This window comes from Macrotis lagotis, chromosome X (assembly GCF_037893015.1).
Source record: "Macrotis lagotis isolate mMagLag1 chromosome X, bilby.v1.9.chrom.fasta, whole genome shotgun sequence".
NCBI lineage: Eukaryota > Metazoa > Chordata > Mammalia > Peramelemorphia > Peramelidae > Macrotis > Macrotis lagotis.
The window spans coordinates 704,465,121-704,488,214 of record NC_133666.1 but is presented as its reverse complement, the minus strand read 5'-3'; the positions used below and the strand labels follow the sequence as shown (position 1 = coordinate 704,488,214).

The following is a 23,094-nucleotide window of genomic DNA, read 5'->3' as shown; positions in this document are numbered from 1 at the left end:
CAACATTGATGATTCATTTAGACCGAATGTCTGAGAAACACAATGCTCCCTCCATATGGTGATAAGGTGACTGCTGTGGAATGGAAAGACTAGGGAATTTCTGTTCAAACCCTAGTTTACCCACTGGTAACTTGTGTGAATAGTTCCATATTGCTCTGCAGAATAGTTCAATCACTTAACAGTTCCACCAACAGTGCATTCCTTTCCCAAAACTCACACGACTTCTCTAACATTGGTCATTTCCCCTTTTTGTCATCTTAGCCATTTTAAGAATTGTGAAGTGGAACCTCAAAGTTGTTTTAATTTGGAGCATTTTTCCATATGATTATATATAGCTTTAATTTCTTCACCTGAAAACTATTTTCCAGTTTTCACAACAATTTTGTCAGATAGTGAGTTCTTATTCCAGAACTTAATGCCTTTGACTTTTGACACACTAGATTATTTGAGTCATTTACTACTGTTTCTTTTGCATCTATCCTCACCCCAATATTGATCCATCACTCTATTTCTTCACTACTACCAGGCAATTCTGATGACTGCTCCTTAATAGTTTTTGATGGAAAGAACTAGGTCACCTTCCTTTACATTTTTTTCCATCAGTTTTTTTCCCATCAGTTCCCTTGTTATCCTTCACCTTTTGTTGCTCCTAATGAATTTTGATACTATTTTTTCTAGCTTAGTTAAATTGTTATTTTGTAGTTTGATTGGTATGGGACTGAATAAGTAATTTAATCTGAGTAGAATTGTCTTTAGCTCAACCTAACCATGAGTAGTTGTCATTTTCCCAATTCTTTAGATCTGACTTTATTTGTGTGAGAGGGGCTTGGTATATAGCAAAGTATTAGGACATAAAATAAGGCCAAATAAATCATCAGCTTTTCTACAGATGAACAAGAAGGCTCAAGAACAAGAAATAGAAAGAGAAATTCCATTTAAAGTTACTGCAGACAACAATTGACACCCAAATCAAACCCAGAAACTGTATGAATACAATCCCAAGGCTATTATTTTCATCATATTCCTGTCTCAGACCAGGAACTCAGAATTGACCAAAAACCTTAGAAACTAAGAATAGAATACAAACAACATAGACAAAAAAGAGGCTGAAAATGCTTTGTCCATGGTACTAGACAGTTTACACTTTCAATCTTTCCATTTCTCTTACCCTTTCATTTTTTGCACTTTGAATTTTTTATTCCTAGATGTTGTACCAAAGAAGAGGGCAGTTTTGCACTGAGCAAGGGAAAAAGGTTCAAAAACTTAAGACACTTTATCAATGTGCCTTGGAGTAAGATATAGAGGAAGTTTCCACCTCAACTCTGTGCATGAACCAGCATGAAGTGATCTAGCCAACTAAGGGCAAAGGGGAGCCAGAGGAGACAACAGGTCAATTCCTTTGAAGACAGAATCTGTAAGTAGGAAAACAGTGAGAGAATCCAGTAGCAACCTACTGAAACTCAACTAAAAGAATCAAATTTAGATCAGGGACTTGTTGAATTCTAACAAGGAAAGGAGTGAGTAGACTTCCCTCTGGATCACTCCACTTGGGAAATGCTGACAACATACAGATCCCCAGAATGAGTTATGAAAATAGCAGAAGAATAGGAAAAGTCAATGACATCTTACTATCACCTTTCTTAATAAAGGGGCATATGCAGAACTTAGTTTACAATATTATCAATTTCTGGAGACTGAAAAAGAAGATTTCCATTTCACTTGTTTGTGTCTTGTCTGCCTACCAACTTGACCAGAGTTAGAAAAACAGAGACTCTCTTTGGGCAAGGCAATGGAGTTAAGTGACTTGCCCAAAGTCACACAGCTAGGAAATTATTAAATGTCTTAAGTCAAATTTGAACCCAGGTCCTCCTGACTCCAGGGCTGGTGCTCTATCTAGTGAACCACCTAGTTGCCCCAAGAGATTCTATCTTCTTAAACTCTTTCAAATTCCCTAGAAAAGGTTTCATGCACTTGATAACTTTTAGCTTTAGGTGAACAGGTCAAAGGAAAAGATCACTTTGGTTGTACCAGGATCCCAAACCATGTTCTCCAGGAGTCAATGAACTCTGCTTTCACTTTCCAGAATTATCAAGGATCAGGCAAGGGAATCTTTTTAGTAGGAAACGGCAAAAACCCTTACCAACAAAGTAGTGGCTGCTTTTCTTTTTACACAAGTGTTCTGCTCTGCCTCAAGTATATTGGAATCCCTTTGATATTACCATGATCATTGAGTCACAACAATCTGGGGACAGAATGCAAGTCATATTGAAAAGAAGATTCCTGATTGTCACCTGCAGTGGTCTCAATGTAGGTTGAAAAGGTGCTCATAGGTGGCCTGTGAGAAATATAGAATTCCCTCAATTTGCCTGAAACTGTACTCCATTGTGAAAATTCTAATTTCTTTTCTTATTCAAGTGTTTTCCTCCAGTTGTCATAATACTACAGTTTTTTTGATTATTCTGAAGACATTGTATCTTTGAGACCATCAGGTTGTCTTTTATCACAATGCTAGTTTGGGAAACTCAGATCACATTCATAAGATTTCTCTCCAGTGTGAATTCTCTGATGTGCAGTAAGACTCTCCTTCCATGTAAAAGCCTTTTTACATTGACTGCATTCATAAGGTTTCTCTCCAGTGTGGATCCTCTGATGTGTAGGGAGATATGACTTGCTTGTAAAAGCCTTTCCACATTGATTACATTCATAAGGTTTCTCTCCAGTGTGGATTCTCTGATGTTTAACAAGAGTCTTCTTCAATGAAAAAGACTTGCCACATTGATTACATTCATAAGGTTTCTCTCCAGTGTGGAATGTCTGGTGCTTAAAAAGAGTATTCTTCAATGAAAAAACCTTTCCACACTGATTACATTCATAAGGTTTCTCTCCAGTGTGTATCTTCTGATGTCTACTAAGATGTGACTTGCTCGTAAAAGTCTTTCCACATTGACCACATTCACAAAGCTTTTCTCCAGTGTGGATTCTCTGATGTTTAACAAGAGTGCTCTTCGATGAAAAAGCCTTTCCACATTGATTACAGTCATAAGCTTTCTCTGCAGTGTGGATTCTCTGATGCTTAATAAGAGTGTCCTTCAATGAAAAAGCCTTTCCACACTGATTACATTCATAAGGTTTCTCTCCAGTGTGGATTCTCTGATGTTCAGTAAGAGGGGCCCTTCGTGTAAAAGCTTTTCCACACTGATTACATTCATAAAGTTTCTCTTCAGTGTGGATTCTCTTATGTCTACTAAGATTAGATTTCAATGAAAAAGACTTTCCACATTGAATACATTCATAAGGTTTCTCTCCAGTGTGGATCCTTTGATGTGTAGTAAGATGTGAATTGCGTGTAAAAGCCTTTCCACACTGATGACATTTAAGGAGTTTCTCTCCGGTGTGGATTCTCTGATGATTAATAAGAGTATCCTTCAATGAAAAAGCCTTTCCACATTGATTACATTCAAAAAGTTTCTCTGCAGTGTGGATCCTCTGATGTTTAATAAGAGAGTCTTTCAATGAAAAAACTTTTCCCCATTGATTAAAATCATGAGCTTTTTCTCCACTTGGGATTCTCTCATGTGTGATGCCAAATTCTCTCCACATGAATTCACAGGCAGTGTCATTCATAATGCTTTGCTTGTGAGATTCTTTCACAGATAGGCTTAGTTTTCCAATATTCTTCATTTCAAGTCTGATCACTTCTTCTGAAAGAACTAAACAATACAAATAAGCACAAATACTACATTTATTCACATATGTTTATTTCCCCTTCCCAGCACTGGCAGAACCTAAACTCATTTACTGTTTATTCACCCTACCCCCCAAAAAAGCCAAACTTTAATCTTACATGAAGAGAATCAATCACTTTAAAATGACACTAGCTTATATCCTAAGGATAGTTTACTTTATCAACAATTGGAAAATAAGCCCATTGAATCCCAACAACAAAAATCCACTCCACCTATAACACAGGCATTCTCATGAAATTTTCATGCTATTTACAATATAAGCCATGAGCTTAGAGCCAGATGAACCTGGAGGAGAAAGTGAGACTGGTGATTTAGTAATGTACCCCCTCACTCAAATGCAATTCATGGCTTGTCATGGCATCACCTCCCTAATGTCATGGACTTCTTCCAAAATGAAAGAAAAAGACAAACACGATTCCTCATATAGAAAATGACTAATGTGTAAATATCTTAAACACAAATCTACATGTACAATGTTAACTAGACTGTTCACTGATGAGGGGAGGGAAATGGGAAAGGAGGGGGAAGAAAATTATGTAACACAAATATGCATGTGGATTGTGGAAAAATGTTCAAAACATATAATTAAAAAGACAAAATAAAATAAAATTTTAAAAAACTGTATAGTTTTAAAGAATTATCTTATCTACCTTATCTCACATAAATCAAAAACATTCTTCTCCTTTTCAGCTCCATATCACATGACAAGATTATTTTAATGTTTACCAAAGAAAATCCCTTTACATGGGAAAATCCTTGTCATTGTTTTTATCCTTACTTTTTTCTCATCAGGGAGGCAATGTCATGAAAAACAATGGAACTGGATTTGACTGAGAGGGTCCTATGCCAAATTAGCATCCTGACTTCCTCCTCTAGAGCCATCCGGGACCAGTGGTCAAATAATAATCAAGAAGCCTTGAGATGGCCCTGGATGTGAGACCAGCAGGGTTAAGTGACTTTCTCAGGGTCACACAACTACAAACTGTCAAGCATCTGAGGCTGAATTTGAATTCCACTCCTCCTGTTTCTAGGGCAGGGACTCTAATCCATTTTGCCCCCAGCTGCCACACATGCAAATAATCTCATTTCAACACTCAACTATCTTGGTATAATCCTCACCTGCTATCTCCACTTTTTTTTTTATTAAGTTTTATTCTCTTCCACATTGACTATTTTCTTATTGTCACAAATAAAACCAGTTCAAGCTAATCTTTAAAATGCTTGTACTTGATCCATACATCCCCATGTGATTCTGTCCAATGTCTTTCCTCCATTTCATGGCTTAACAGATAGAGGTATCCTTTTCCAAATTCTTCTCAACTCCTTGCCCTTGTATTTGTTCTTTTACCTTCAGTCCTCTTCCAAGGCTGCTATTCAATATGTGACCACATTAGACACAATATTATATATATATATATATATATATATATATATATATATATATATATATATATATATGTGTGTGTGTGTGTGTGTGTGTGTGTGTGTGTGTGTGTGTATATATATATTTCTAATTTCTAATTCCAAGTTCATTTTCTATGTATAGATAGTATCCTTCATCAATTGTCCTTTATTCTTAATTTGGGTATTTGTAAGAGTGAAACAAAAAAAAGAAAATACTTAATTTCTCAAAGTTGCCAAGATTCAATGGCTACTCTTAATTCTAATCCTTCTGGGCTTCTCTGCATGCTTTGACACTCAATCTTCCCTTTTTTCTCAATATTCTCCTTTCTAGATTCTAGTGACATTATTCTGTCCTATTCCTACTTCTCCATTTCCAAAAGGAAACTGAATCTCTTTGCGCCAACCCTCCCATCTTCTTGTATTACTAATGCTAATCGTCATCTCCCAATAGTTCAGTACAATGCAGTACTCATCAACTCTCACACATTCCCACACTTGAGTCACATCTTCAATCTCTTGCAAAGTCCTCTTGATTCTTGCTTTGTGGCATCCTTCAAATATAACACTTTCTGTCTCAATCCTATCACTTTCTTTTATCTGACCATAGTCACTTCACATCTGAGATTTTGTAAGAGGCTGCCGGTTGGTCTGGCTGCTTCAACTTAACCCCCAGTCTAATTATTCCTCTATTCAGATGTCAAATTCTTCTTCCTAAAATTCTCATCTAACCTTAATACCACATTCTCACCATTCCCAATGACTTGTCAGCAAATCGATTAAATGTGAAATCCTAGCTATAAAAATATTAAAGCACCTTACCTCCAACCCTTCCTCTTTGCTTTCAGTCTTCTTTCACCCTATTTGCCCCATATATGCTAGAATCCAGTGGAATGGGCCTCCTTTATGTTCTCTGAGGACAGAGTGTGCTACCACTAGAATCCAAGGTTATTCCTTTGCCATCCCTGTTCCTAAAATACTCTCCCTAGTTTCCCTGACAGCCAACTAGAGAACACATTCCACAATAAGCATTTTCCAATCCTTCTTAAATTTGGGGTCTTCCCTCTCTTAACTAATTCCATTTCTATCCAGTCCATTATGAGTTTCTACAAAGTTGTTGGCCTCTTCTCTATTCCACCAGAATTTAAGTAACAAGGGAGCAGGGAAAGTCCCTGACATCTACTGATGTGTTGCGTGATTTATACAGGGGTCTGGGACATCATGGGCACTTAGATGTTCATTGACTTGGAGGAGATCTAGGAGTCCAAAGAAATTAGCCGATCCCTTTTTGCATTTTCAAAAGCATTCTGTTGCCAAATCCTCAAGCAAGGTCTTTCATTTAGGATCATGGATTGATCCCTAAAAGGGATCTGAAAGATCATGGAATCCAATTTCTTTATTTTACCTATGGAGAAAAGAGACTTAATGGTTCAGTGACTGACCCAAGAAGGTACTGTCAGGAAATATCTAAAAAAGTATTCCAAGGCATGTGTTCCAACCCCAAAATCTAGGCCTGGCTTCCCTGTAACACAAAGAAGCCCAGCCATCAAAGCTATCCTATATCTGCTTTCACCTCCCTAACCTGGATGGCTGATCCTCAGGCCTTCCTGGTCCAGCATCCATAGAACTTCTCTTTGCTCAAAATAAGAGATCATATATTGCCTGAGAACTGCAAGCCCTGGGAAGAAAAATCAGTTGGAGATGAAGATGGAGAGAAAGTTGGAATATAGTTCTCATTTGGAAAGGGTCCTATACACAGAGTTGCTGCACATTGAGGATCACTCCATTAAGCTCACACAAAAGGAGCTTGGACTCACCCCTTGGTACTTGTAAGGAACCCAAATGAGGATGGGTTGTTATGCAAAATGGTCCAATCCTTTCCATTCACCTTAAGGGCCCCCCCAATCCATTCTAGTAAAAGCAACTCCTTCCAAAATAAGATTAAAAGGGTTAAAATGCAACTAGCCTCAAGCCAGGGAACATGAACACTTTGCCCAGGTCCTCTCCCCAGTTCCTCAGTCCTTGAACAATACAGAAAGCCTTGTGTATTACTCATATGGGGAGTCACAACCTCTTCAGGGGAGATTCTCTACTGGCAAACTCCATAGTCATGCCAAATGCTCTTTCTTGGCCAGTCTATTGTCCTAGCAATGCCAGAAGCAGACAAAGGAAGACAGGGTGGGTGCCAGGCCTCTTGAAGATGAGTCTCAGAGCAGACAATCTCATATGGGGGTTATGGGGGAGAGGTGGGGGAGAAGTTGATGGAACCAAGTAACAATGAGGAAAGTTGGTCTTCATACAACTTCTTCACAGAAGGATGGCCTTGGTACACAATTTCCAATATCTAGAAATCTTGTTAGTGCAGTGGAGAGAACCCTGGGCCAAGTCTGAGGGAATACCAGAGTCAAAATCCAGTCTCAGACAGTGACTAGCTGTGTACCTAATCACTTAACCTCCATTTGCCTCAGTTTCTTCAATGGTCAAATGGGTATAATAATATTCACCTAACTTGGAAGGTTATTATCAGGATGAAGCAACATGATATGGTATAGAAAGCCCTCATCACAGCATCTGGCAAGCAGCAGGTGAAAACAAATGCTTATTCCTTTCCTTTCCTTTCCACCATATTGGTGAAAATTTTAGGGCAAGAGGAAGGAAGATTAAGAACAGAATTGCAGTAGACCAGCCATTTCCTCTGTCTGAATTGTTCCAAACCCTCCACAGTAGGGAATGAAGATATTCCCATTCATAGTAGCTTCAGTGTAACCAGGAGAAGGTCCTTACCTACAGAAAGCAGGTTCTGGGCATTCTCCAGCATCACCTTCTTGTACAACTGCTTCTGATGAGGGTCCAAGAGGCTCCACTCCTCCCGGGTGAAGTCCACAGCCACATCCTTGAATGTCACCAACTCCTAGACCACCAAAAGTCATCAAATGTAGAGATGAAAGACTCTTGAGATGTAAAGAATTGGGCCCTGCTCAATTCTAAATAGAAGCTGAAACACAGATTAGGGATCTGCCCAGAGGCCATGCCCCCCCTGAGAATCAGAGTCAGTTCTAGAACCCAAAGTCTTTACGAGCCTGAGGGAATTCTGAAAATGGATGCTATATGTCAGTGGGAACAAACCCAAGAAATCCCTTGGAATATAATGCATCACCTGGGGAATATGGGAGAAAGTTTGTGTTCTACCTGGGAGGTGGGAGGTGGATGTGTGCAGGAGAAAGAGACAAGGTGATAAGGATCATCAGACCTGATAGGAGGGGGATCCTAAAGAGATGGTGGTGCAGGTCAGAAATGTCCAGACTCTCCACAAAGTGACAGAAAATCAACATGAAATAAAAAAAAAAAGAGTGACAAAAGTGAAGGGATAAAGTCCTAGGAGGACAACTTGAGAGGACTCATTGAAGAATGTGGGACTGAGGTTTGACCTGTGGGAAGCAGAGACACGCCACTGAATCAAACAACAGGTGGCCATGTGAGAAGCAGTGGGGACCTCAAGATATTCACCTCATTCACTGTTCCCTCACAAACTTTCTTCTAAAGTAAAATAGACCCTGAGTGAGAGATGACTGAAGGAACCCCCACCCCAGTTTATCTGGAAGTCAAGTCTAGTAGTGCTAACTAGATGAGAAGCTACTGCCATGGAAAGCAAGAACATTTTGGGGACACTGAGGCTGGGACTGAGTGGAGAAAAAAAAGGAGACCCTGAGGTTGAACTACATTAAAAACTCATAGGGCTTGGAATATAATATACCGGAAGGCAAAAGAGCTTGGAATGCAACCGAGAATCAACTACGCAGCAAGGCTGAATGTCCTCTTCCAGGGAAAAAGATGGACTTTCAATGAACCAGGGGAATTTCAAATGTTCCTGTTGGAATGGCCAGAGCTGAACAGAAGGTTTGATCTTCAAATACAGGACTCAGGTGAAGCATAGAGATTGGAGGAGAAGGGGAAAATATGAGGGACTTAATAATGATGGACTGCATGTATTCCTGTATAGAAAACACTGATAATACTCATATGAACTTTCTCAGTTAATAGAGCAGGTAGAAGGAGCTTTTATAGTTCAAGCACAGGAGAAAGCTGAATTTGAAGATAAAATATGGTGTAAAAATGTAGGCAATAGAAAAAAAGGGAAATGTAATGGGAGAAAGAAAAAGGAGAGGGGGAATAGGCCAAGATATTTCATATAATAAGATTTTCCTTTATTACAATGAGCTATTGCAATGATATGGAAGGGGGGAAGGTGAGGAGGAATGAGGGAATCTTCGCTCTCATCAGAGGTGGCTAGGAGAGGAAACAGCATATATACTCAATGGGGTATAGACATCTGGAGTAAGAAGTGGGGGGACAGGGGGAAGGGGGGGATGTGAGTGATGGAGGAGAGGATGGACCATGGGGGGAGAGTGGTCAGATATAACACATTTTCTTTTTTACTTCTTGCAAGGGGCTGGAATTGGATGGCCTGTTTGGGACCATAGGGCCAGGTGGATGCTGGGCCTAAGGGGTAGTGGTGGGGGGCTCAGGGACTCTTGGCCCCAGGACCAGGGATCTATCTGCTGCGCCACTCAGCTACCCTACAGCAGAGACAGAGTGAAAGGAGAGAGAAAATTTAGTACATGGTAGTGGAGAAATACAAAAGGAGGGAGTTGCGATCAGCAATGGCAACGGTGGAAAAATATGGAAATAACTTTTGTGATGGACTTATCATAAAGAATGTGATACACCCGCGACAGAGTTGTTGGTTTTGGAACACAGACTGAAGCACATTTTTTATTATTATTATTTTTTTTGGGGGGGTGCAGGGCAAATGTGGCTGGGTGGCCTGCCTGGGGCCGCATAGCAGGGTGATCCTTGGGTGTCTGAGGCCGGATTTGGACCCGGGTGCTCCTGGCTCAAGGGCCAATGCTCTGTTCGCCACCCAGCCACCCCTACTATTATTACTATTTTATTTTATTTTGGGTCTTTTTTTCTTTTTTTTTCTTGTTTTTTGCAGGGCAGTGGGGTGGCTTGCATGTCACACAGCTGGGTGATTGTTGGGTGTATGGGGCCAGATAGGGGCTCAGGTTCTCCTGGCTCCAGGGCTGGTGCTCTTTCCATTGCGCCACCTGGCCATACCTACAATTATTACTATTTTTTTTAATTTCAATATTTTTCTCTTCCCTTTATTGCTCAAGTGAATTTATTTTGGGGGGGAGGGGGTATTTTGTTTACTCTTAAACAAGAATATTTTATTAAAGTATAAAAAAATTATTTGTACAAAATGAGAATAAATATTAAATATTAAAAAAGAAAAACTATAATTGGGCAAGAAGGATTGAATGACATTAAAAAGCACCAAGATATAAAAAATGATGAAAAAACAAAAAAAGAGAATCTGAAACAGCTCATTAGAAAACAACCAACCTGGAAAACAGAATAAGAAGAGACAATATAAAAATTGCTGAGCTACCTGAAAATTACAATCAAAAGCAGTATCTGGATACAAGGTTACCAGAAATTAAGGAAAATTGCCCTGAAGTCTAGACCAAGAATTAAGATAGAAAAAGACTCCCCTGATCACCACCTGAAAAAAATCCTAGGAAGAAACTTTGATTGGTTCTTGTCCTTCATTACTGAGGAAGACAAAAGTAACATCACTATGTTTGAGACAAATTACAATGTGCCTGCCTGTGGCTGATTAGACAAACAGGAGAGGGATTTATTAGAATGTCAGAGCCAAGTTTCAAAATCCTGGGTTAAAGAAAAAATATTTTAAAAACAAGGAGAAAAAAAATTAAAAACTGTAGAAAAATAATCAGGATTTCACAAAACCTAGCAGCTTCTATACTAAAAACTATAGACCTTAGAGCATTGAATTGCAAAGAGCTAAGGAGCTGGGGTTGCATCCAAAAATAATAATTTCTCATTCAATGACAAATGTCAACTGTCACAAGTACAAAAAGAATTTTTGGAAAAACTCTTCTAGAAATGAAGAGAGATCAAGGGGGAAAATGAGAAAAAATTGAGACCAATCCTAAATAATCAAGAAAATGATGAAAAGAAAGTCAGACAATTGGAAATAAAGAATCAAAAACTTCAGTAAAAAAAATAATTCCTTGAAAAAATAGAATCAGACAAGGGGAAACTAATGACATTCTAAAAGATCAAAAAAATAAAACAAAATCAAAAGAACAAAAATAGTAATAGAAAGAGAATGTGAAGCATTTCATCAGAAAAGCAACTGTTGGGGCGGCTAGGTGGCACAGTGGATAGAGCATTGGCCCTGGAGTCAGGAGTACCTGAGTTCAGATCTGGTCTTGGACACTTAGTAATTGCCTAGCTGTGTGGCCTTGGGCAAGCCACTTAAACCCATTGCCTTGAAAAAAAAAACTAAAAAAAAAAGAAGAAAAAAGAAAAGCGACATCCTTGTCTTGCTTCCAGAAGCTGTTAAATCAAAATATCAGGATTTATTTGTTACTCATCATCAAAGGACAGAACAATCCAGATACAATATTCAGCAGCAAAGGATCCACAATCCAGGAGAAGTTCTCTTTAATACATTGGGCTTCAATATTTCCCGAGAAACCAGTTCATTAATTTCTGCTGGAAAAGGTGTCTTTGTTACCAAAGGATTTGTGCCAAAAGGAGCAGTTGTGTCTATGTATCCTGGTACCAACACATTTAAATTGTTTACCAATACAGTTTTGATATGTAGTAGATGCTTAATGAATGCTTATTGAATGAATGAAATGAAAATAGATTCAGTTAAAAAAAAAAGAAAAGAAAAGCAACTGTTCTGGAAAACAGATAGAGGAGAAAAATAATATAGGAAGACTTGGACTACGTGATGGTGATGATGAACGAAAAAGAATCTTGATACAATACTGCAAGAAATTAACAAGGAAAATTGTTCTGAAGTTCTAGAAATAGAAGGTTAAGAAGAAATGAAAAAAAAAATCCACCAATCACCACCCAAAAGAGATCCCAGGAGGAAAACTTACAGGAATGTCAGGGATAATTTTCCAAGCTCCCAGGCTAAGGAAAAAATTGCAGAAGCAGCAAGAAAAAGCCAATTTAAATATCTTGAAGCCACAATAAGTTTTAGATGAGATGTAACATCTATTACATTGAAGGACCCTAGTTCTTGGAATATTATATTACATAGAGAAAAGAAATGAGGTAATGACCAAGGGTAACTTACTCAGCAATATATAATCCTCAACATTAAAAAAAAAAAAAGGAAATTTTACATCCTCAATGACTTTAAGGTTGTTGTAAAACCAACTCCAGAACTTCAGGGAAATTTGACATATAACATGTGGGGAAAAAATAATGTAAACCTTAAAGACCAATTACATGGGCTATAAAATCAAATTACTTATAAGGTGTGAAAATATAATCAGTACTATTATGACTTTAGTAATTATTTGAATAATTTGAAAGATAAGCTTGAGCTGACCTGAGTATGATGGAGTGATTCTAAAAAAATGAAACTATGTAGGGAGATATAAAAAAGGAGTAATTATCTCATGAAAATGAAGTCTAAAAGGAAAAACTGATACAGAAGAACCTAATGGGGGAAGGTGGGGAGAGCTGGTTCCTTGCTCTTTGGTAATGGGTGGAAAAACATCTGTCTCTATATAGGTGTGTATATATATATTCTTGCAAACTCAGGAAAAAAGAAAGAGAAGAAGGGGATAGAATTGAGGAAAAGATATGGGACAGAGATTTCTGGGAGGATAAATAGGTTAAAGACCAGGAGGGCAAGATAGTAGGGATAAAAAAAGAAGAGGAAAGAGCAGGGTTGGGGAGAAAGCGTGAAAAAGATAATGAGGTAAAATTGGAAGGAGAAAAATATACAATTAATTATAGCTGAGAAGGTGACTGAGATGAATTGCCCTACAAAATGAGAGATTCATAGTGAAGAAAATAAAGAGAAGAAGTAGAATTTATAAAATTTTAAAAAATAGCCAGAAGCAGTAATCATGATCTCAGGCAAAGCCTAAGCTAAAATTGATTGAATCAAAAGAGAAAATTAGAGAAACTAAACCAACAGTAATATTATTCTATATTGTTATAGATCATTTAAAATAACTAATCAGCCTAAAAATTCCTGAGGGCATACCTGCCAAGAGACACAGGAACTCTTTGAAAATAATTATAATTTTTTTTAAAAAAATAAACTCATAACTAAATGATTGAAGTCATATTTTTTGTTCATGGGGAAAAAACCAATATAATGAAAATTGAGAATTTTACCTAGCTAATCTATTCAATGTCTTCTCAATTAAATACTAATAAACTGTGCTACTGCTTTGGAAAAGATAATAACCATGTTCATTTGGATGAACTAAATGTCAAGGATATCAAGGTAATCAATGAAAAATGTGAAGGAAGGGGATCTGGCCATACTAGATCTCAGTTTGCATTATAAAAATGATAATTATAAAAACAATCTCTGGTTAAAAATCAGAGCGGTAGATCAGGAGAATAGAATAGGAAAACATGACAACAGAGTAAACTACTGTAGTAACCTAGTAGATGAAAGAGACAAAGATACAATCCTTTAGAACAAAAACTCGTCATTTGAAAAAAGCTGTGGAAAAATTTGAAAACAGCTGGGCAGAAATTAAGCATCAACAACATCTCACACTCCATACCAAGAGAAGGTCAAAATGGGAACATGGTTTGCTCATAAAGCTTGCTACTAAGTAAATGAGGCAAGAAGTCTCATTATCAATCTGTGGATAGATGAAGAATTTAAGGCCAACTGAAAAAAAGCAATCCAAAAATCAAACATAGACAATTTTGATTATATTAAATTAAAAAGCTTTTAGACCAAAGGAATATCAAAAGGAAAGAGGAAACTAGGAAAACATTTGTAACAGATACTTCTATTAAAGTCCTTATTTCTCAAGTTTAGAGAGAAGTGCAATAAGCAAAAACACAACTCAGTTGCCAATTGATAAATCATCAAAGGAGATGAATAGACAGTTTTAAGACAAAGAAATCCAAACTATCTCTAGCCATGTGAAAAATGCTCTAAATCACTATTGATTAGAAAAATACAAATTAAAACAACTATGAGGTACCATCTCATATCTATCAAATATAACAGAAAGGGAAAATGATAAATGTTGGAAATGTTGTGGGAAACTGGTACACTGATGCACTGTTGGTAGAGCTGTGGACTATCCAACCATTCAGCAGACCAATTTGGAATGTTCCCAAAAGGGCTATAGAGTTCTGCCTATCTGTTGATCCAGCAACACCACTGCCAGCTGTAGAGCCTAAAGACAGTTTTTTTTAAAAAGGAAGAAAAGATCAAATTATGCAAAAATACTTATAGAATCTCTTTTAGTTGTGCCTGAGAAAGCAAAAGGATGCCCATCAATTAGGGAATAGAAAAACAAGTTTTTGTGGGATTGGGATGGAATATTGTGATAAGCAGGATGGCATAGGGAGAAGCCTGATTTAAGAATGATTTGCCGCATTGCTAGTGTATAAGCTATATAAGACTGCTTATATCACAGGGAATGTGGGGAGGTGAGTGTGTGTTTGTGAGTGTGTTTGTGTGTGTGTGTGTGTGTGTACACAATGCTAGGCAGGCATTAAAATTCAATTTATGGGGTAGCTAGGTGGTGCAGTGAATAGAGCACCGGCCCTGGAGTCAGGAGTATCTGAGTTCAAATCCGGCCTCAGACACTTAATAATAATTACCTAGTTGCGTGGCCTTGGGCAAGCCACTTAACCCCACTGCCTTGCAAAAAACCTAAAAAATAAAAAATAGTTAATTCATGGGGCAGCTAGGTGGTACACTGAATAGAGCATCAGTCCTGGAGTCAGGAGGACCTGATTTCAAATCTGGCCTCCAACACTTAATATTTGCCTGTGTGACCTTGGGCAAGTCACTTAATCCCCCACTGCCTAGCAAAAAAAGAACAAGAGTGAATTCACAACTGAAGTGGTCCTTGAAAGTTGACTGTAAGGAGGGAGAACTTAAAAACAAACAAGGAGTTTACCAGTTTTAGGTGGGAAAGGTTCATTCTCAAGATTCCAAGGGTCCCATGAATCAGTTTAAAACACAGAAGTGAACAGGACAGTGTGGTTACTAAGAGGTTCAATTTCAAACCTATTTTTTGGTAAGAAATAATCCATAAGAAGGCATTGTCAGCTTTGTGAACCCTCCACTATAGCTATACGAATATATTTGGTTACTCTTGGTGGTCCGATGTTTCTCCTTCAGAAGACCATGACATCAGGAAGATAAAACATGTGAATTGGATTTGAGTGGGGGGGGGGGGGGGATAGGAATCAGGATGATTGGAGATGGTCCTGGACCCAAAGAGAGTTAAGTGACTTGCCCAAAATCATACAGTTTAGAAGTGGCAAGTGACGGAGACTGAATTCAATCTCCTGTAATTCTGACTTCAAGGTCAGTGCTCTACCCCCTACACCACCCAGATGCCCCAACTTGGACCAGCCTGGAGATAGACTGCACTCACCTGAAACTTGGGTCTGAGACTCCCAAGGTCCATTGCCATGAATCCAGAATTCCTGCAAAGGGAGCAAGGACCAATGTGATTCCATTTGGTCAAGTTCCTCCATCTCTTTTCTGGTCTTTATCTATGTTGGGGTCCTGCTTCTCCCTCCCTTGATAGATCCACAAATATCACAACAGCCAAAGCTCTACTATCAGAGCTTACTCCTAACCAGGAAAGGTTTCTCATTCTAAGCCTTTCTGTTCCCCAGGAGGCAGTCTAGAAACACCTGGAAAGTTCCTCCCTTCTTTACTTCTGCTAAGAAAAACCCATAATCTTAATCTCAGATTTGGAGATCATACTCTGGAAGATTAATATTTGAACAATAAAATTCTTCCAATTTCTCCAACTTTGGCATCTGGATTTGACTCAGGACCTGCTTGGGCCAGACCTAGGGTCTCTGCAGACTGAGCTGGGGAGGCAGAAGGATCTCAGGAGGGGTGGCAAGAGGGATTGCTTTGCCTCCTCAACAGGGGCAAGAGATAGGCCTCCAGGCATTTATAAAGGGTGTGGTCCTTCTGGAGTTACAAAGGCCCAGGCCCTGCCCTTAGAAAAGAAGTAGAAGAGAAGACAAAGACTACATTCCTCTCCCATTTCATGCTATTCTTCATACTCCTCTCCTCAGGCTTCTACAGAGGCAGAAAGAGCTTGGGATGCCAGGAGGGAGAACCAGGCAGCACCCTCCCTCCAACTGGTCCTTTGCCTCCCCACATCTCCAGTCCCCAGGTAACTTAAACTACTGAAGCCAGGGAAAATGGAGGATGCAAAGGGTCTGGAATGAAACTACAAGGAAAAGACCAGGGGAAACTCAGACTGGGAAACAAAGTTCAGTCTGTATTCAAGCCAGAAGGGAATGAAAGATGTTGAGGCGGGAAATCTTTTTGCAAAGGCCAAGAATTGGAAATTGAAGGAATGCCCATCCATTGGGGAATGGATGAACATTTTAAGGATTATGAATGGTATGAAGTGCTATTGCTCTATATGAAAATCTGAGTGGCTGCACTTTAGAAAGGCATGAAAAGAATTATATGAACTGAGACTGAGCAAAGGGAAGGGAACCAAGGCAACACATTAACAACATTATGAGTTGATCTACTAAGGGGGGGGGGCAGCTCCTCAGAGCAATCCAGAGATCAAGGACAACCTGGGGAGACCCATCAGGGTGGGGGTGGGGATCTCCACAGAATGTAAATGTTTACAATGTTGCCTTTTGTAAAAACATCTGTTTCCTTCCCATCTCCTGGTTTTCATGCTTTTCCCTTAGTTCTGATTCTTCTTAAACAAAATGACTAATAGCTAAAGATGTTAAACACAAATGTACCTGACGACTTTTACCAGACTAATGCTGAAAAACTGTCAAAGCCTGAAATTGGAAAAATAAAATATCAACATAAAAAAGGAAACTGAGGCAGGGAAGAAGGAGGCCTGGTATGGGGAGCAGGAATAGAGTCTGGGAAATAAGACATTCTAACAGGGAGAGCTCAAGGACTGAATGAAAGGTGCCAGGTAGATGCCAAACCTGGGAAAATAGAATGACTGAGTCCTGAGATCAAAGGAGGAGCAGGGGTGGATACTGGTACTCCCTGATAGGACCTCTGCTTGTAAATTGGAAATACTAGGATACATATCTGGGATCTGATGCAGAAGGTCAAGATTCAGGGGTTCAGATAAGGGGGGCCAGCGAAAAAGCTTGTGAAAGTGGGGTCCTGGAGGCAGGAAGGCAGGACTCCTGGATCCTAATAGGATGCAGGTGAAGGCAGGAAACCTGAATCTCTAATCAAGAGGTGGGAACAGGGAGACAGGGCACCTAGGATCTGCCAGGAAGGCTACAATCAGGATTCCTGACTCCTATGGAAAAAGTGTGAAGCCTGGGAAAATGTGAGCCAGTGCTCAATCTGGGAAGCATTACAGAGGAAGTCTGGGAAAGGATTAGGAGTCTGGAAAAGAATGGAGGGGAGGGGGAAGAGGAGCTCATCCAGTGGCCAGGCTGGGGAGGGCAGGGGGCTCCCAGCAGGCCTAGAGGACACTCACAAGGAGGCCAGATGAAGAGGGGGTGACTCCGTGGCAAAGGAAGCTAGCAAAATACAGGGAACAGGGGAAGTTGGGGGGGAGGGAGGAGGGCTCTGGCTCCAACCTACCTGGGACCTGCAAGCACAAAACTGGCTTCCAGAAGGTGGAGTGATCTCAGCTCCCAGGAAAGAGAGGAGAGAACTGAGACCCGGGGAACGCAGAACAAGACTTCTTCCTACCAAACAACCCTCTGGGAGAGACTTCCTAAGCCCCAAAGCACCACCCAGTGCAGTGCCCGAGGCTCCCAGGATCCTCCAATCACACCCAGAGCCAGAACTCCAGGACCCAGCCAGCCTCCTCCCTAAGCCCTGCCCTCCAACCACTGATTTGCCTTCTCCACTGCAAAGATCCCTTCTTTCTGCCCTAAACTCCTCCCCGACTCCAAACCCCGCCATCCTGGCTGAAGCTCCACCCTGGCCCCCCACCCACCAGGCGGCTCATCTCTGAGAGCTCCTCCCCTCCACTCCCTCCCCATCCCTCCCACCAAGTCTCGCCCCCACCTCCTCCCCCCAGCCCCCCCTGAGAGGAAGGGGGCCTCTGCTTTGAGGAGATGGCAGCAGTTAGCTCTTGGAAAACCTAGGAAGCCATGGATGCCTTGGAAGGGAAACTGTCCTGTGGGCCCCTACAAGTAGCCCAAACGCACTTCAAATTGGGCTTGGAGCTGATGGGATGGGGAGCTGTGAGAAAAGGCCATTGGGGCAGAAGGACCTGGTCCTGCTCCGAGGGCCATCAGCCCGGGAGACCAGGGGCAGCTGGAGCAGGAGGAGATGCTTCTGGAGCAGAGAAGGCAGAAATGCACAGAATGGAAGTGAGGACATCTGGCCATGGTCTTTCAGGTTTTCTATACCTTTTTCATTATTATTAGACTTTGAATTTTTCTCCTATCACATTGTTTTATAAAAAAACAATGGAAATTCAAACTGACTTCTAGATGGTGATAATGATTGTGGACTTAGAAAGCCTCTTTTCTGATCTGGATCCTAGGAAATGAGAAATGAGGCTAGAAGAGAGCGTGGTTAAACATCTAAACTGGTACATCTTTATTTGGTAAATTTTCTCTTAATATAGACAAAAAGAATAACTTGCCATTTGTGAAAATACCAAAGAATCTTGTGAATGCTCCATTTCCATGTAGGACTTGGGGAACTCAGCAAGTCATTGCTTTGGTACCTTCCCTTAAGCAAGGGCATCCCATCTTCTCAGCCCTAGGGAAGAAGGCTGTCAGTTTATTAAGTAAAGGATGGTCAGTACCCAACAAACCTGCATCAGCCCTCTCCAGCTTAGGTCTAGTCCTCAAAAACAAGGGGAGCAGACTTTGAAGCTTTAAAAATCAAAGAAAGACAATAAAAAAGAAATATTAAAACATCAAGAAATGTGATTTCTAATTGAATGAAAGATTAGACTTTTCAAGTCTAAGAGTGAATGAACACCTGCAATTTCCTGAATTCATCAAAAGAGCTGTCCCATTTTCCAAAGTTTCTTTAAACAATAAAAGGAAAATGAACATAATCACTGACTGAACAGTTGTTGTTTAATCATTTTTCAGGTATGTCTGAGTCTTCATGAACATTTTGGATGTTTTCTTAACAAAGATACACTTTTACCAGTTCCTTCTGCAGATTATTTTATAGATGAGAATCTGAGGCAAAAAAAAAAAGTTTTGGTTTTTGCCAGGCTCACATTTGTAGTAAGTGGTTGAGGATGGATTTGAACTCAGCTCTTTCTGACTCTGGAATCAGTATTCTATCTACTAAGTCACCTAACTGTCCCCAGTTTATCAGTACAGGACCAGGGTTCAGATAGGACAAATGGGTCCCTTGAGATGTATAATTGTTAAAAAAAAAAAAAACAGCCCTATCATGGTCTCTTATGTTTCATATAACTCAAGAACTTGAAGCTCAGACCTTTTTTCTGATCAAATCAAAGAATACTTTAATATTCAATTAAACATTTGGCCACAGATCAGTTTATCATATATACACACATATATATATATATATAATCCCTTCAGTACAGTCTCTCCCAATCTAGAAGTTGTGCTATAATATAAATAGAATTTTAAGAACTTCAGAAACATCTATCATAAGAAAGAGAATATATCTGTGTGATGTAATATTTTTTAAAATCAGTTTACTGGGTGACAAGAAAGGATAAAAAACCAACATCAAACTTTTTCTAGCTCAAATATTTAATTGGCAAAATGCAAAAGACTAGTTTTTTTTTTTTCAATTTAACTAGATCTATGGTTGGGTGTGGTAGGGAGGAAGGTAGGGGTGATCTTTGGTCTAAATAAGAAGCATGGCAGGCAGTGGAGTGGTGCAATGCCATTTGAGGGCCCTCCTCTGAAGCAAGGCCAGCATCTAGGGCTAGCTAAATGACTGTTTGACAGTGGGCAGATCATGCAACATTTTCTTGTTTAGACAATCAATAACCTGTATGAACTTGTCCCAAATATTGAAGCATCTCCTTCATCACCCCAGTAAGTTAAATGTGGCATAGTTTTCCCCAAGAAACCCAGAATCAGGTATAGTTTGATTGATATTAAAGTTTTACTTGGTTGAGCTTTTCACCAAGTCTTGAAGCTTCATGATTAAACTTGTCTTTGGTACCACCCTCTCTGGTTCTACCATCTCAAGGATATGGTCAAAGGTCAACTTCTCTTAATGGGGGAGCCAATGGATACCCCTTTTTTATTGCACAGACTCAAAGTACACCCTGAGTTTAAATAGAACATCCTTAGGAGCTATATAGTTCTGAAATGTTTCTTTTCCACTACACTTTTCAAAAGCAGTTATAAGACTAATAACTGAGGTCTACACTTAGACTTTGTTGGTTTCCCCCCTCATGAGAACAGTAAGCACTCACTGTAAAATAATTTAACAAGCTTTATCAACAGTGGTGAAGCCTTGAAGGGTAACAGGAGATTCCCAAAGATTATTCAGGCACTGAAAGTGTCAATCAGAAACAAATGTGTGTGTGTGTGAAGGTTTAATACCCATTCTGATCCTGGACAAGGCCATATGCTGGTTCCCTGACCCAAGGTCCCCCATCACCTTTGTATGAACTTGGATATTTTTGCATGTGCCCAATACTCCCTTTAGGAAGTAGTCATTCCTGGAGGATGAATCCTGGGAGGGTTGGCTACCCACCCAGAAGTTCAACATTTAATTAATTTCATAACCTTGGCCACGAATCTTCCCAAGTCATGCACGTACTCTTTACATGTCCTGGTTAAGTGCTAAAAAAGCCTATATAAACCTATTAGCAGCATGCCACCTTTGTCCAGGACCCATTTAAAGTCCCTAACATTGGCCAGCCCTTGGAGTTTTGCCCATGGAAAGGACACTTTGCCTGGAACATTTTCCCAATCGCGATTCTGAAAGGCTGTAAATTGGAACTTCCCAGACACTGTGGATTCATATGTTGGTGCTCCCTTGATTGGTGATGTTTTCTTTTAATATCTATCTTTATAGAGGCTTTGCTCTTCTTTTTATTATATTGGGACTTATTGGTTACTTTTGCTGTAAAACTGATATATTTCCACCTGATTATAATCACTTTATTAAATATACTTTTTTTTGTTTGTTTTGTTGGCGTGAATGTGTCATTTTGTAGGGGCAAATAGAAACCAAAACTCCTTATTCAAACAGTATGCCTAGCCAGTTTGGCATATTTGTGGTAATGTGTTGTCTGTTATGATGCTCATGAAGTGTGGGACAAATGGAAGGCATTGCTGCAGACAATAACTCTGTTTTCCTTTTGTAATCATTTTTATTCTTTTACTCTATTGGTTCTTAAGATGTTATTGATCTATTTATAAATTGTTACTTTGTATTTTATGCCTGTGCTTGATTTTCTTTAGATATTGACCTAAAATATATACATATTCTAATACAAAGTTTCAGGGGGACTGTTCCTTTTGATGTCAGAACTTCCAAAATCATTTTATTGGTACAAATAGACATATGAATAAAATTCAATTTATAATGTAATTGAATATCTCTGAAATATACCCTAAAAAGAATCCTTTTTTATATAGATGGCTAATTATTTTTCTCAACTGCTACATTACGAGCTTATATGCAAACCAAATTGGAAACAATCTCCCAAACACTAATATTCATAAAATCTCAATTGTCTCCTCCCAATCAACTACATACATTAATCGAAGTAGTTAGGAGAACCAGCAGTTCTATGACACTTTTTGTTAAGTTTGTTGACAATGTACAAATATAATCAATTGAGGATGCTTGGTTTTTTCTTTTTTTTCTGCACAGTTCAATAGAATGAAAGTCATTCTCTCTGGCAGAATATAAAACCCAGACCCAAGTATCTAATATATATTACTTGTATAAATTATTAATCAGTGTGCTCCATGACTATAATTATACTGTGCAATTGCATACAGCAAGAATATATTGCATATCAGAAACATGCAGATTTGAAACATTTACATTAAGTAGTACAACACACAACCACTTGCACAGTGGTTAGACATTACTAAATGTTGGGGATAATTGTACCTAAGTATTTTGGAGTGCCAAGCTCTGACTGTTGAAGTAGTTCATGTTTAGCTCAGAGACACATCATCTTACAACCCTAGTTTTCAGCTTCCCCAAACTCCACCCTAGGCTCCCTGCTCTTGTTCCAATAGTATTTTATTGAACATTTCATTGAATGCTGAACAACTCAATAGTCTGAGTGCTGTCACCCACTATCCTCTGGACTCCTTATTTTATTTAAATAGTCTACTAAACCTCTATCCTTCTTGGTTAAAACTAAAGTTCCTTACAATATTCACAGACCCCAGTTGATCCCAGCAACTAGGAAAAGGCTTGGCCTGAGGTCTTTGTCTCAGTTCACCATCTAAATGACTATGCAGCACTGAAATACTGGTGTCTGACTTTGAAGGAATAGAGGCTCAGCCCATCCACCTTCAGTTAGTGACCCAGTGGCTCTTGATGGCATCTGCCACTTGGATGAAAGGCTTTATTAACTTTTACACTGGCTCTAAATATGTTTTTGGAATTTCTTCTACAGAGAACTGTAGGAAAAAAATAGGAGTTGCTAATCCCTTGTTGACAGTGGATTGCTTGTTCCCCTCCCTGATGCTTGTTAGCTATTTCTGCCATGCCTTGTGATGTCTACAGAGAGGGAGCCAGGTGACAAGGTAGCTGCCTTTTAACCACTGCCCTGTTCCCACCTCTGAATATTTTACAAACTTGAGCATCCCCATGTTCAGGTTCCTTTACAACTCAATTTCTCCCTCTAAGCTTGTGTTAAACCAGGAACCACTGGACCTTCATGGGTTTCAGATCCCAAAAGGTCTTCAGACCTGCCTTGACATACCCTTA

General features: G+C 39.4%; 1 protein-coding gene across 1 annotated transcript in view; it reads right to left on the bottom strand.

Moving 5' to 3' along the window:
- LOC141499679 (uncharacterized) overlaps positions 1-23,094 on the bottom strand; it is an 84,436-nt gene that overhangs the window by 37,923 nt on the left and 23,419 nt on the right. Inside the window, 3 exon segments of the mRNA XM_074202327.1 lie at positions 1,215-1,236; positions 2,510-3,506; positions 10,083-10,090. Coding sequence (XP_074058428.1) covers positions 1,215-1,236; positions 2,510-3,506; positions 10,083-10,090 — 1,027 coding nt within the window.